Below are 14,446 nucleotides of genomic sequence, written 5' to 3'. Positions count from 1 at the left end.
TAATCTTGTAGTTATTTGCTTTAAATACTGTACAGAGCTGTGTGTATTTAGTGCCTACATACTCAAGTTTCTTTTTTTCTTTTTCAGTTTTACTATGCTTTGTATGACTTCAGTGGAAATGGTGTCCACACGTTGGATGTTACCCAAGGTCAAGTTTTGAAAGTAAAAAGCTTTCAAGATGTTCGTGGAAATTCAGAATGGTGGCTGGTGGAGAATCGCTCTGGAAAATGTGGTTACGTGCCTGGGAACTATTTGAAAAAGTATTCTTAACTTTTTGTTGTCATTTGCAGAAGTGATTGGTTATTTGTATTTATGAATTCTATTTTATACTATGTTAATATTTGGACATATTGTACATATGGTTATGTAATATAATTCATTTATAAAAGTTTATTTTAAATATATGTGTGTGTATGTATGTATGTATATATAGTATGCTTAGGCAAAAGCAGTTTTCATATTTAACATTACAATCTGTTAGCTAGACAGATTTACATTTTGTGATAATAAGTTTTGAATATTTCTACTTGTCAAGGAGTTATCTTTTTAATAGATTTATCTGGACATTCTCAATGCTTTCGTGTGCAGAACAATTGATTTCTACATTCAGCTGGTATATAAAGAGTTACATTTTTGCTCCTTGCTTCCTACATTATTGCTTTTGGTTGCATCATTACTTTTTCATCCTATTGGATAAGTGAAAAACTATATTTTATTGTATTAGTGTAGATGTGTAAAATGTTTTTGCCTTAAGTAATTAGTATGTATTATGGTGCAGTGCTTCCCAATCTTGACTCTCTTACATACTTGCTGAAGTCTCATAGCACACACAATCCTGTGGAAACCAGCTTTGGCAAGATATATGCAATGCTGAACTATTAATGGGATGAAAAAATATTTCTTTCATCAATTTTTTATCACAATGCCATGAAAACTATTATAATAACCTTACTTAAGCTTATTTATAGATTCAAGTGTAGTATGTATGACAAATACCTGTAGGCCCAACGAAAGCCTACTTTGCAGTAAATGCTGCACGTAAAATAAAGTGTCCTTTTCCAAGCCAAAAACTCCATATGGCTAGCAGCTTAATTGTGAAAATTCTGATCCAAGTTCATAGGTTTATCACTTTTGTACCTCTTTATGGGCCACATTAACCAATTCTACTACTGTATACTGTGGCATGCATTTTAAGTAATGCATTTTTATTGTAAATTTCAAAGCTAACTTTCCGTACCATCAAATTTATGCACCCTTAAGTACAAGGGGCTGAAGATTATTGATCATTGGAGCCCCTACTCATTATATCTGTTATGTGTAGAAATATATTACTCCTTGCTTTTCTTTCTCATTCTCTCACATATATATTTCCAAAAATATATACTTGTGTAGAGTCGATAAAAAGAAACAAAGATTAATATAAGTTATGATTTCATGACGAGTACCTCATTCAGTTAATATTTGGGTGATGAAGATATTATATTCTTCTTATGATGTGTAAGACCTCAGCTTTGCTCAGTTCCTCACCCATATTTCTCGTTTTGTGCAAGCATTGTTTGTCCCAAAACCTATTGCCTTAAACACCCCTGGACTATATGCTCCTTGGATATTTCTGTGGCATCATCGGAACAAGGGCTATACTCTCTGGGATAAGTTAACTGCAATAAATGAGATTCTGAGAAAGGAAACAATTCGAAAATCTCTTAAAAACTTTGTGTAGTATATATTTAAAATGGTTGGAAATTGCTATCACTAGGAATGTGAAAAGTGATATGAAAAGAAGGGAGAGTCTGTGTTGGGGAAAGGTGAAAATGTAGTAATGCAGTAATAATTCTAGGTTCTGTGTTTGATGGTTCATTTCCTCATATTGGCATAGAGATTTGCTTGTTATGCATGCAAGGCTTTCTATTACTGTGATCGTTTTAATAATGGTACAATCCCCTTGAAATACATAATTTCAAACAAACCTATTTTTTTGTTTGTAGTAGTGGTGATATCATCATAATCATGCTTGCTATAAATAGGTTAGACTGTATTTTCTCGTCTTTGACTCAATTCAAACTGACCTATACTTAATCATATGCAGTGAAACCTCAAATGAATGTATGTAAACTGAATTTATATAATTTTTCATAGTCCATAATGGTCTGTATATAATTTAATGCCATAAAAATTATGGTCCTGGACCAGGAATTAATAAAGAATCTCACCAGTCTGCGCAGTTGCTATGTTTTACGAAAAATGTTGGTTCTTTCAAAATTTAAAAAACATACTATGATTTTACGTTTTCAAAATCAACTGGAGGATACTATAATATTTTTTGAATACTGTACATTCCAGACTTTAAAAATGAGATGTTATCTTTTTCCAGTGTAATCACTTGCATCTATGTATTTACATTTTAAAAATTCCTTGGTTTATACTCTTTATTTTTTTTAATCTTGGGAGATATTTAATTTATGAAGCACCAGAACATTTGAATCTCAACCAATGGTTTTCACTAATCTCAATTTTACATATTTTTTGATGGTCTCCTGATAAACATTCATTTGGGATTTCTCTGATTGTTACATCTGCCAGTAATGTTCCAGCTAAAAAGGAAATCTTCTCCGGATAGTTACATTTTGTATTGCCATAAAATAGTCCATTTGTGCATGTAATGGTAAATTAGGTTGTTGCATGGTGCTGAAGTTTTCTCTTTTGTGAATTTTACCCAACTATAATAAAAAGTAGAAAATATTGAAATCTATATTCCTCAGTAGTGAATATTAAAACGTTATTAAATTAAAACTCAAAATTCTCATATTTGCCTTTACTTAACAGCCTATAAATTGGTCATGAAGTATAGTTCAAAATGTTGCCATTTCCCGTGATACCTAAATGAAAACCTGGGAGAATAAGGAGTTAGTGTGTTTCAAACTATAAAATTGACATCCTGTTCTAGTTTTATGCTATATGCCAGGATGCTTCTATAAAATTTATTGAGTTCTGTACAATTCAAACTCTTTAAAAATGAGGTATATTCTTTTTTCAATGTAATAGTTCATGACCATATGGGAGCTCAACCCCAATGAGGTTTTCCACTTCCCTTTGTCTCACAGAAAGCCTAATGTGTTGCTCCTTGAAGCAGTTTCATGTTGAATTACGTATTTTCCACAGAGCAATCAAAATGCTGTTGAACATTTTTAGTGATTTAAAACTCCAGTTTGTGAGTATTTGCTTTTACAAATAAACCTTGATTTTATGATTTTGGAGTATTCCCATTCTCTTGATGTGGCAGCACAGTTTAGTATGGAGCAAAGTGAATGCCACTGCAGATTAAGAAGGGTTGGCCATCTGGCCATGGGTCTCTGCCATCATTGATTGCATACTTACCACTATCTATGATTGATTATCATAGCATCTTAGCTATTGCTTAGCTCTGATTGAATACTACAACATCTTAGCTCCTTTAAGTTCTTACACCAGAGATAGCACTAAAGAGTGATTGAATTTTCTAATAGCGTTGTAAAAAAAAATTATCAAGTCATGGTGCTACCATTATAAAATCTCCTGTAAAATATGAACAGCAAAGCATGTTTAAAACAGTTATTACTCTACTTTTTTTCTAGTTTAGCCTGCTAATTTGCTGATACCATAGTGCTCTTATGTTAATATTATATTTCCGCAGTGGCATGCAATCCATTTGAAGCACTACTTTGCTAACTCTAAGTTTCTGCAATATAATGTTCACACTATGTATCCTTGTCTTTCTGCAGATGATGGCTGAGACTTGTCATATTGAAGCTTTTTATTCAGTGGTATTTATTTGTCTTAAAATTTTAAAAATGAATAACAGAAAATAACAAAAAGAGTCAGCTGCTAAATGCTGACTAAAAACTTCAAAAGTACATTGGCCAACACCAGGCATCCGTTGAAAGTGATGCTGAGCAGTGCTGTCTTTTGAAAATGTTTAAGGCACCTTGACCAAATGTTTGCCAAACAATTTTTTGAAGCCACAGCTGTGCATTTCTGTGCTTTTTCATGGTGTCTACCTACCTGGAAAACTTGAGGAATTTCTATAAAATGCTGGGAATTTTTGGATGTTCGGAAAAAAATCAGGATTTGAACATTTAAATTACATGGTGGTCAATTGGTCTGGAAAATCAGGAAATCAATCGAACTTTTGATATTGTTGAATTTATTAAAAGATTCATGAAAAAGGGTCAAATTTTTGTAAAAAGTCAGAAGTTTGATATGTTAATTGGGGATTCTCAATTGAAAAGATCAAACTTTTCATTGTGAAATCAGTTTGTGTTTTCACCAGGTAATCACACATGCACAAATGAGAAGGGCACTAGAAAAAATTGAAATAATGGTCTCATCAATTTAAGTGATAACATTGGCAACCAAAGCATTGAGGGATGATCCTAAAAAAATATGAGTAATCATGTTCAAAATACTGGGGAGGAAAATTGAGAAAGAGGAAGACATATTTGTCAGGAAAATCTGGAATAATTTGGGAGCAGGAATTCATAAATGATGAACACTGACATTTTCAGATATATTCATGAGGCTCTACCAATTCGTAACTAGACTCTTCTGTGCCTCTTGGCAGTTTAAGCTAACCACTTGATCCACCATTGAGAGCTTTTGCATTTATTTTGTACAAATTGAGGCAGTTGTTCATGCTTTAGGTGAAAATAAGAGCCTAAACATTTGTTTCTCTGAATTTTTCTGTTGTTATATTTCCATAGTTTCATTTATATTCATATTTACTGTGTTACCTATATATTTGTGGTTTTCATTGCCTAGAGGAAATGTTTCATTTTTTCTCTTGGCCATTTAGTAGTCAAGAAGTGATATTCATTTGCTTTGGGCCAATTTCAGGCATCCTCTTGATTGATGAGAATGATGCATTTTTAAATGAGACTAAATGCATGTTGGCCTTGCCGCTGTTGGCATTGTTGTTCAGGTGTACCGTTTGATGAAACAATGCATCTATATTTTGTCAGAATATTGGTTTCATTTTACAGCAGATCAATTTTCCTCTAAGGAAGGGTCCACTGTCAATAACTTATGATTTCAAAAACATTTCTGATCAGGATAGTGAATTTACTTATTATTCTTCATATATTCATGTATACTTCTGTAATACAGCAGGATTTTGTGGTACACATCTGATATGGTGAAAATATAAACCATTCCTTGTCATTTGTGACACCTCTAACCAATATTTAGTTTTTCTTGGGCAACGTTTTCCCAAACGTAAACTTGTTTGGGAATGTGAAGCAGTCTAAAAACAAGGAATTTTTTCATAGTCGGATTTTATGCGCCTTTTTATATCCAAGGATCAGTTGACTACCAAGAATAGTTGGCAAAATACTGAAAAACATTTTATATCATACAGTTAATCCTGTTTGCTTATTTTCTTCTTTTGTTTTCAATAGGAATTGCAATTTGAGGCTGAAAACCATGTGGGTTTTTCAAAAAAGTAGCACTAGACTTCCTTAAGCTTAAGTTTCCAGATATTACCCGATTTGGAGTTCTTGTTTTGAGCATCCTGAAGATTGTATCAGTCTGCAGCACTATGTATTTATTTAAATATCTTGCTGTCACCGGCATAAAGTAGGATTGGAGGGAAGAACTAAGGAGGCTTGATTATAAATGTCAATTTTTAAAAGATGGCCCTAGGACTCTGCCCTGGAGTTGAATATATTGAAGAAGTCCAGAATAATAGTTTCAAGTTGTGTCAACTTTATAATTGAATTTGCAGGCTGGTGTGAAAGACTGCTAAGTGTGTCAGGCGTGATCAGCCAGGAAGAAAACCATGTTGGTTTCTTGTCAGAAAAAATACTATAGTAATAAATAACCAAGGTGATTCAAAAAATTCCTCTTGCAATCAGAAGAAAGAACAGGAAGTAAAGAGGTAGGATAATAGTTAAAGATGTCAGTTTTTAGGCTAGCTTAACGTATGGAAATAACATTGGTGGTTTTCCACCTAGTGGGAAGTTCCTAGAGAAAAGCAGTGATTCATTTGCAGTCTTTAAGGTGATGAGAGGGAAAAAGCAAAATTATGCACAATGTAGGATTAAAATTATGGGAATCAGGTAAACTTGGGAATTGGAGATTTATTTAGGGTGGAACACTCAAAATTTCCTTAAATACTGAAGAGAACTAGTGTATCCTTTAAAAGTGGAATGCATATAAGTATTGATTAATCGTTGATTTAATTTTCAAATAAATATTGCCATCATCAAAATTAAATTACTTGTAATAAAAAATTACTCTGTACAAGACTTAATGACCATAACATCTATAAATTTTGGCTTGGAATTGAAACTTCTGAATTGCTTGCCATTGCAAAACACTTAAAAATAATTTACAGATTATTATAAGAATCAACATATACCCAGGGTTATTGCAGAAGTCAATCTGAGCTAGTTATCAAATCAAAACAATGGCAAACAAATTCAATGGTCAAGTAGCTGGGTAAATGAGAGCAGCATGAATGGGAGGATAATCTTGATGGTAGAGGTGCCTGTGAGTGAAAAAGTGGAAATCCACTCTGCTAATAAGGTGTGCATTATATTAACTATGTAGTGTGATGTAGTTTCCAGTGTTACTTTGTAGAAGTGATCAATAGCTTTAAGAATGCTCTTTGTATTTCCACATAATGAGGAATATGAAATGGCATAGATTCACACATTTAGGGCCCCTATCTCTGTGCGTGATCAAGTCCCTACCTAACCATAAAATAAAACCACTTTCTACGGCAGAAACACTAAAAAATTTCTCTAAAAAGTTGAAGACAAAATTCCATTTTCCAAAAAAGATGGAGTGTACCAACTGAAGTGTAAGTACTCAGCAGTGTATGTGGGCCAAACCAGCAGAAAATTCAAGGAAAAAGTCAAGGAGCATAGAGCCTGTTTCCTGAATGGCAAAGTTATACCTATTGTTCCCATAGGTATAACTTCGCTAAATACCTTCTGGACACCTAGCATGGGAGGGACTTTATTCCTAAAGTTTTACATGTTGAAAAGAAGGGACCTCAGCTTGAAGTCCTTAAGCAATTAGAGTTAATAGAATGTTAGAATTCAAAATATGAAGTACCTTATGATGTATTGTTTATCTCCAATTCACCCCTTCTCCACCTCCCACGCTCCAAACCATCCTCCAAAGGCAACTTAGGGCAAGTTTGGGTGCCTGCTTCCCAAACACCACGGCTCCTCCCTCCTTCTGACACTCCTACATCAAACATTCCACCCCCTATCCCTCTTATTTTCTCCTCCCTTCCTAAAATCTGCCAATAACCATCACTGTCCATAACCCTCCCATCCCATCCACCTAGGGTATATATTAAATACAATTCCTGTTTATGCACCTGATGAAGATGCTATGCATTGAAACCTACATCATTTGAATAAATATTTTGTGTGGAAATGCAAAGTGTAGTCTTGATATTAATTACATAGGTTATTTTTTTCATAAATGGAACTCAAATGTTTGACTAATCGATTTTTGGTACCATAATTAGGTAGTGGGAAAGTCTACTCTTGCATGACATTCATCATCACATGCATTCAGTTCTCATACTCAATGGGAATGGAATGAATGGGTTGGAAACTTTGGACCTTGTTGCATTGAATCATCACTAGTGTATGCACAGGAACGTGCGCCACGCAACTTCTTATTCGTGACTAATGCACTGAATCAATTAAATCATTAACTGCATGGCATGGTTAATTCATGCCATAAATATTTATTCATGCTGTGTGGTACTCTCTGCTCACACCAGCTTGTTCAAGATCTTGTAAAAATGTATCTAAGTGATGGTTTTGTGTAGTTCAAATTCCATTTCATGTAATGCATAACCAGTAGTTGAGGATAAGGGTTCGGTGTTACACAAGGGATATGAAAGGTTGGCCTAAATGTGGTAGCATAATTAAAATACAGCTCCCGTGAAATAGAGCTGTATGCAATTTTTTCATATTTCATATCATCAGTGTTACAAATTGTATAAATATTTTTTCTGTGTAGTTCAGGTGACTTCCATTGTTTGAATACTCAAATATGATGAATTCCACCAAATGATCATCCTTAAAAGAAAGCACAGACCTTTCAGTGGTGTCAAATTAAGTACGCCAAAGAAATCATTTTCGACCATCCTTTAATGCCCCTGAGTCTGTCCAACTTTGTGGTGATAAATGCATGAAAAAAATACAGTTTGCATAGCAGTCATGTATCGCCCTGAAATAATGTGGTCAGTGTCTTGGATTTATTGTTTATTTCACTCCCTCCCTCTTCTCCTGCAATTCTTCTATAAATACCCTTTCAGATGCCTATGAAAGATTCAGTCTCCTTCCAAAACCATGGAACTAGTTGTCCATCATTCAGCTCCATGGCCTCGCCTCTTTTACATTTCTTGCCACACACTGCTTTCTTCTGATTTGTCCTCCTAATATATGTTTCTATGTTATTCATTGTCTAAGTTGTAACCTACGAGGGTCATCCGGAAAGTAGTACCCGTTCGTGCCGCATGAAGTGCTGACGACGCGAGTAGCCGCTGGACGAGGTCAGATAGATTCAGTGGCTTGTCTGCCTTCTCTGAGCCAAGTTGCGTGACGCTAGCATTGCCTGTGTTGTTTCTGTGATTGTTTACAATGTTTAAAAAAATTGAGAACGCCGCCAGTTGTGAAGTGAGGGCAGTGATTAAATTCCTCAATGCAAGAAACGTTCGCCCATGTGATATTCATCGCCAATTAAAGGAGGTGTATGGAGACAATGTAATGGACGAGTCGTCTGTTCGGCGGTGGTGTCGCAACTTCAACATGGGGAGGGGGAACACACACGACGATGAGCGTTCGGGGAGACCGTCTGTCATTACAGACCAACTGGTGAGCTCAGTTGACGAATTCGTGAGGAACGATCGGCGCGTCACAATTGATGACATCTGTGAGCATTTTCCCAATGTTTCTCGAACAATTGTTCATGAAATTGTTAAACACCATCTGCATTATGCAAAAATTTGTGCAAGATGGGTCCCTCGCGTATCTCAATGAGCTGGCGGCGAAGGACTATGCAGCAGGAATACAGAAACTTGTCACACGTTATGACAAATGCCTTAATTTGCTTGGAGATTATGTTGAGAAGTAGTTTAAAGTATCCTCTTTCAAATAAAATTTTTTATGTTTGTTAATATTTACTTTTGTGTCTTTATTTCACGAACGGGTACTACTTTCCGGATGACCCTCGTATGTCTAAATGTTAAATTCATGCTTGACAAGAGTTTTGAATATTGCATGAAGTAAATAGACAAGTCTTAAGTATCTTGTTTTAAAATGTACTTGAGAAAACATTTTTTTCTTTTCTATTTGAGCTTCTACAAATTGTAGGCAATATTTTCGTGTTGACTGTGCAAATTCAACTCATAAGGTGGAATCTACATCCACATAGTATGCCGAAATTACCCATAGAATTAGGCATGTAAGATGATTTTAGTGCAAATATGTGTGTGGGTTTCTGTTTTGAGGACAATTGTAGTCTAAACTAGTGCAATCCTGTTCGGGATATCCCCAAATCAACTTTTCAGAATTTAGTTTTTGTGATTTTTCAATATATTCCATTGGAAATGGCAACAGATATGGATGCTTTCGTATGAACAAACATATCTCCTAAAAATTTTAAAATGTGTTATCTCTGTAGTATCTTAAACAATTATTGCCATAAAGATAGTAAATGAAACCACGGCAAGACATTCAAAGCTGACTACAAATATTTTTTGACATGTTGCAGAAAAGTGAACTGGATGCAACTTAAGATATTTTTCTGTAGTCTGAACCCACCTGTAAATCAGTACAAAAATTATTAGATTTCAAGGTACTGTGAACGTTTAAGTACCAGCCCTAATAGAATTTTGGACTTGGCTTCAGACTTACGTTCTTCTTGTTGCAAAAGTACAGTGGTTGGGAAGCTCTGGCCAAGATGGCATTGAACAGTATTCATTGGAAAGTGAAAGGAGATGCAAAATGCCATTCATAAAATGAATGGAAATATTCATTGTTGGGAAATAGTCCTCTGCGGTATTTTAACGTGTGATATTTTGATTAGCTCATGAGGACCCCAATAAGCTAGCACTTGGATGTTGAATCTTAGGCTCTCACCCGTGTGTTTTTTGAGAATTTATTCTCCTGTTAATATTTTTTATTCAATATTAAAAAACCAATTTCATTGTTCTAGCTGATTTTCTGAATAATGCAACTCATTAATGATTTTGTGGTGTTTAATTTTGTACTAACATTGAATGGACATCCCTACTAAACACTATCAAGGAAATAGTGGATAAAATTCTATGGTTTCAGGCTTAACTTTGTGGAAATTCATAATCACTGAAGGAATAAAACACACAATGTATCTTTCCACCAATTTTGGAAATCTGTGGAAAGATACATTGCATGTTTTTTGCCTTACTGATATTGGAAAACACTTCCTAAGTACAGATTTTGACTGGAAAAAATTTGGCAAAAGTATAGTGAATCAGGTTATAAGTTATTGATGTTGTACATCTTGTTGTACAATGACAGCTTATCTTGGAAGGGAAACTGACTGAAGTCAATTTATGTAGTTTGACTTAAACTAAATTGGATTTAGTCATTGTTACTTTTCTAAGATCTCATCTCAGTGTAGGACTAGTATACTTTGGCACCTGGACAATAATCTTCTTTAAAAGTGTCCCAAATGTACAGAAACTGTATCTCCCAAAAAATTAAATTGACTAGTTTTACTGCTAAGTAAGGAGTGAGACCTTTCAAGTGTGACTTGTTTCAACTAGTTCTTCAGCAATAACAACTGAACTGAATTTGTAGGTACAATCATGTACTTAAGTGCATACATAGACATTTGTACTGGAAGAAGTTGTGAAGTTTGTTGATAAGTCTATATTTAAATTACATGATTTAAGGAATATGAAATTAGGTGTGCCTAGCAGCATAAATTTTTATCAAAGCTCTGAAAAAATTCAATAGATGCCATAAGAGAGTAATTTATTCTATATTTATTGCTGATTCATGCATGAAGAACTGGTTGAGACTGTGGACCATGATTTCTCAACTGTGACCTATTCTAACTAGTTCTTTAAAATTGTCATTATGACTGAATTTGCCCTTTTTTATAGTATAAAAATTCCACTATTATTGCATTTATGACCCTGTTTTTTATATACATTTGAGAATTTTGCTCACATTCCAAACTAATTCATTGCATCTCCTTATATGCTATCAGAAGAAAGAACAGGAAGTGAAGAGGTTGGATGGTAGTTGCAGATGTCAGTTTTTAGGCCAGCTTAATGTATGGAAATAACATTGGTCATAGTTTGTGTGGTTATCTTACCAGAATTATGGTTGCTCTTCTCTCTGCCACCATCAATGTATATTATCAATATTGCGAGGTTTCCCTAGTCTCAGATTGCTCTTAGTTTTAATCTCCTTACCATGGATTATTATTTAAAGAGACAGGTTCAAGTTAATACAATGCAGAGGTACAGGGTATGGCAACGTAACTTCCTTTTTTCAAATGCAGAACACATACAGAAAAGGAAGTTATGTTACCGCACCCTGTATTAACATTTTTTGCCTAATTCTGCTCACTGAACAAATTTGAATTGGGAATATAGCAGTGTAATGCTGTCTTCTAATGGTAATAGAATTTTTGTTTTGTTTTAATAAATTGTTAACCAATGAATGCTTTCATTAATGGTACATACCTGTTTTGTGATTATCTAAGTTTTTAAGATGCTATTTTAATAGCTAATTATATTAAATATATCTTTAGGAAAAGATTTATCTTAACTTTTGGAAATTGAAGAGTCATAAATTTTTCCAAGTGGTGAATTTGAAAATTGGATATTCTAGCTCAAGTATTATTAACTTTTCCCCTTGCATATCCCACAAGAATGGCCATAATGATGACATACCCCTAAAACGTGTGCACATATATATTAAGTACTTCCAAACACTTAGTAGCTGGGAGGCACCTTGTAATCTCCCTTACACTTCAAGAGAGATTAATCCACTCTCTCTCTTGAGGTGTAGGGGAGAGTAATCCATTCCCCACACACCGTAAATTATGATACCTTGTTCTTAAAAAGATAGGTTTGCTGGAAAGTTTTCCATTCCCAGAGGATGGTTATGTCATAAATTCACAAGACAATAGGAAAGTTATCATGTATGTTATTTCATAGCATATTCAAGTACAAGATGTCTGAGAAAATATTTTGAATCCCTCTGCATGTTCATGTATTTTTCAATTATTATTCTCAATGCTAAGGCTCATTTACTCCTAGGGAAATAAGACTGATAGAGGTTCTGTTTCTTGCATAACACATCGAGATGACAATCTGCTAGTGAAAATTTTATAGCTCCTCTGGAGACAATAGTTTCTTAGTGCATTACTATTATTATATTGTGATAAATAATACATTTCTTGTCATTACTGAGGCTCCTAAAGACATGAAAAGCAAGTAATTAATATATAAAGGGATTGTGGTAGATTTTTCATGGATTTGGTCTAGTTCTCTTAGTAAGTCAAAATGATTGATAAATGAAATGATTTAATTTTAAATATAAATTCTTAGCACTAAAAGGAAACCGGTTTATCATTCTCTAGTAACTATATTTCCCATTGCTACCATAAAAAATGTTGATATATGATAGATTTTACGGGTGTGATTTGATTATTGAAATGAGGATTAAAATTTAAATTGATCTTGTACTTGGTAATGTTTACTAAATCAAAGTTTTACTGCCCCAGGTAATGAAAGTTTCATTGTCCAACCAATCTCAGAGTAGAGTTTGTTACTAATTTCAAATATCTCTAATAATTGAAAATCTTTTTACTGGTAAACCCAAGTTTTTATATTAAGCAGGAATACAGTAACATTTCAAAAGGTGTTCACAAATTAGTCCTGGTAAGAGCATAAATAATTACATATTTGTACCCTGCTGTAACTTATATGCCATAAAATTTAGCCATTGCCATATTACCTCCCCTACACTGTTACACACTTCATAGGAAAGCAATAATCGAAGAAGCAGGTTTGCATATTTTAATGCAGAAATTTCTGAGAAAATTGTTCCATTTTTTTCTAAAAAAGTTTCCAGCTAAAAATAAAAACGTTTGACCAAGATCTGTGATCATTCATTTTTTTCTGGTTTTTCCAGTCCATGATTCTATGACTGATAAGAACTCCTTTGTAATGGTTCCTTCTGCCCACTTAAAAAACCAGCTGGTCTGCGGATTAGGCATTTGGTGTTTGTTGTCACATAAAATTGAAAATACTTTAAGCCTTCTTTGATCTGTTGCACCCATGAACAAATATTTGTCGCATTCTTAATACAAGGGTCATCCGGAAAGTAGTACCCGTTCGTGAAATAAAGACACAAAAGTAAATATTAACAAACATAAAAAATTTTATTTGAAAGAGGATACTTTAAACTACTTCTCAACATAATCTCCAAGCAAATTAAGGCATTTGTCATAACGTGTGACAAGTTTCTGTATTCCTGCTGCATAGTCCTTCGCCGCCAGCTCATTGAGATACGCGAGGGACCCATCTTGCACAAATTTTTGCATAATGCAGATGGTGTTTAACAATTTCATGAACAATTGTTCGAGAAACATTGGGAAAATGCTCACAGATGTCATCAATTGTGACGCGCCGATCGTTCCTCACGAATTCGTCAACTGAGCTCACCAGTTGGTCTGTAATGACAGACGGTCTCCCCGAACGCTCATCGTCGTGTGTGTTCCCCCTCCCCATGTTGAAGTTGCGACACCACCGCCGAACAGACGACTCGTCCATTACATTGTCTCCATACACCTCCTTTAATTGGCGATGAATATCACATGGGCGAACGTTTCTTGCATTGAGGAATTTAATCACTGCCCTCACTTCACAACTGGCGGCGTTCTCAATTTTTTTAAACATTGTAAACAATCACAGAAACAACACAGGCAATGCTAGCGTCACGCAACTTGGCTCAGAGAAGGCAGACAAGCCACTGAATCTATCTGACCTCGTCCAGCGGCTACTCGCGTCGTCAGCACTTCATGCGGCACGAACGGGTACTACTTTCCGGATGACCCTCGTACTATTGCTGCATGCTCCACTCAATTGATAGTGAATTTGAATAGGTGTTAAACTATGCAAGTGGAGATAACACATGGCATGCTGTTCTTGTACACTAAATGATACCATTTTAAGTATTGGAAATGCTTCTCACTCTGCTGGCAGCTATATAAACCCTCTATGTTATGCAATACAGCCACATACATATGTCTTGTATTCATAAAAGGTGCCTATGTATTTTAAGCTTAACCATATCTTGTCCTAGTCCTGAGAAAAATGTTGATTGACCTTAGAACTTGTGTCTATATTACCTTGTATGCTTATATAACAGTAATTCAAAAC

At 34.7% G+C, this 14,446-nt stretch overlaps 1 protein-coding gene across 3 annotated transcripts in view; it reads left to right on the top strand.

Annotated features, from left to right (window-relative positions):
• Positions 1–2,933, top strand: part of LOC139691265 (dynamin-binding protein-like) — a 36,351-nt gene extending 33,418 nt beyond the window's left edge. For all 3 annotated transcript variants that reach the window (XM_071589020.1, XM_071589018.1, XM_071589019.1), the window contains one exon: positions 88–2,933. In XM_071589020.1, coding sequence (XP_071445121.1) covers positions 88–270 — 183 coding nt within the window. In that variant the 3' untranslated portion in view covers positions 271–2,933. The remainder of the gene's footprint in view (positions 1–87) is intronic.
• The last annotated feature ends 11,513 nt before the right edge of the window (positions 2,934–14,446 follow it).

This window comes from Hetaerina americana, unplaced genomic scaffold (genome assembly GCF_022747635.1).
Source record: "Hetaerina americana unplaced genomic scaffold, ioHetAmer1.1.p SCAF_31, whole genome shotgun sequence".
In the NCBI taxonomy this organism is placed as follows: domain Eukaryota; kingdom Metazoa; phylum Arthropoda; class Insecta; order Odonata; family Calopterygidae; genus Hetaerina; species Hetaerina americana.
Note: the sequence above shows the minus strand (reverse complement) of the source record. Positions and strands in the feature narration are given on the sequence as shown.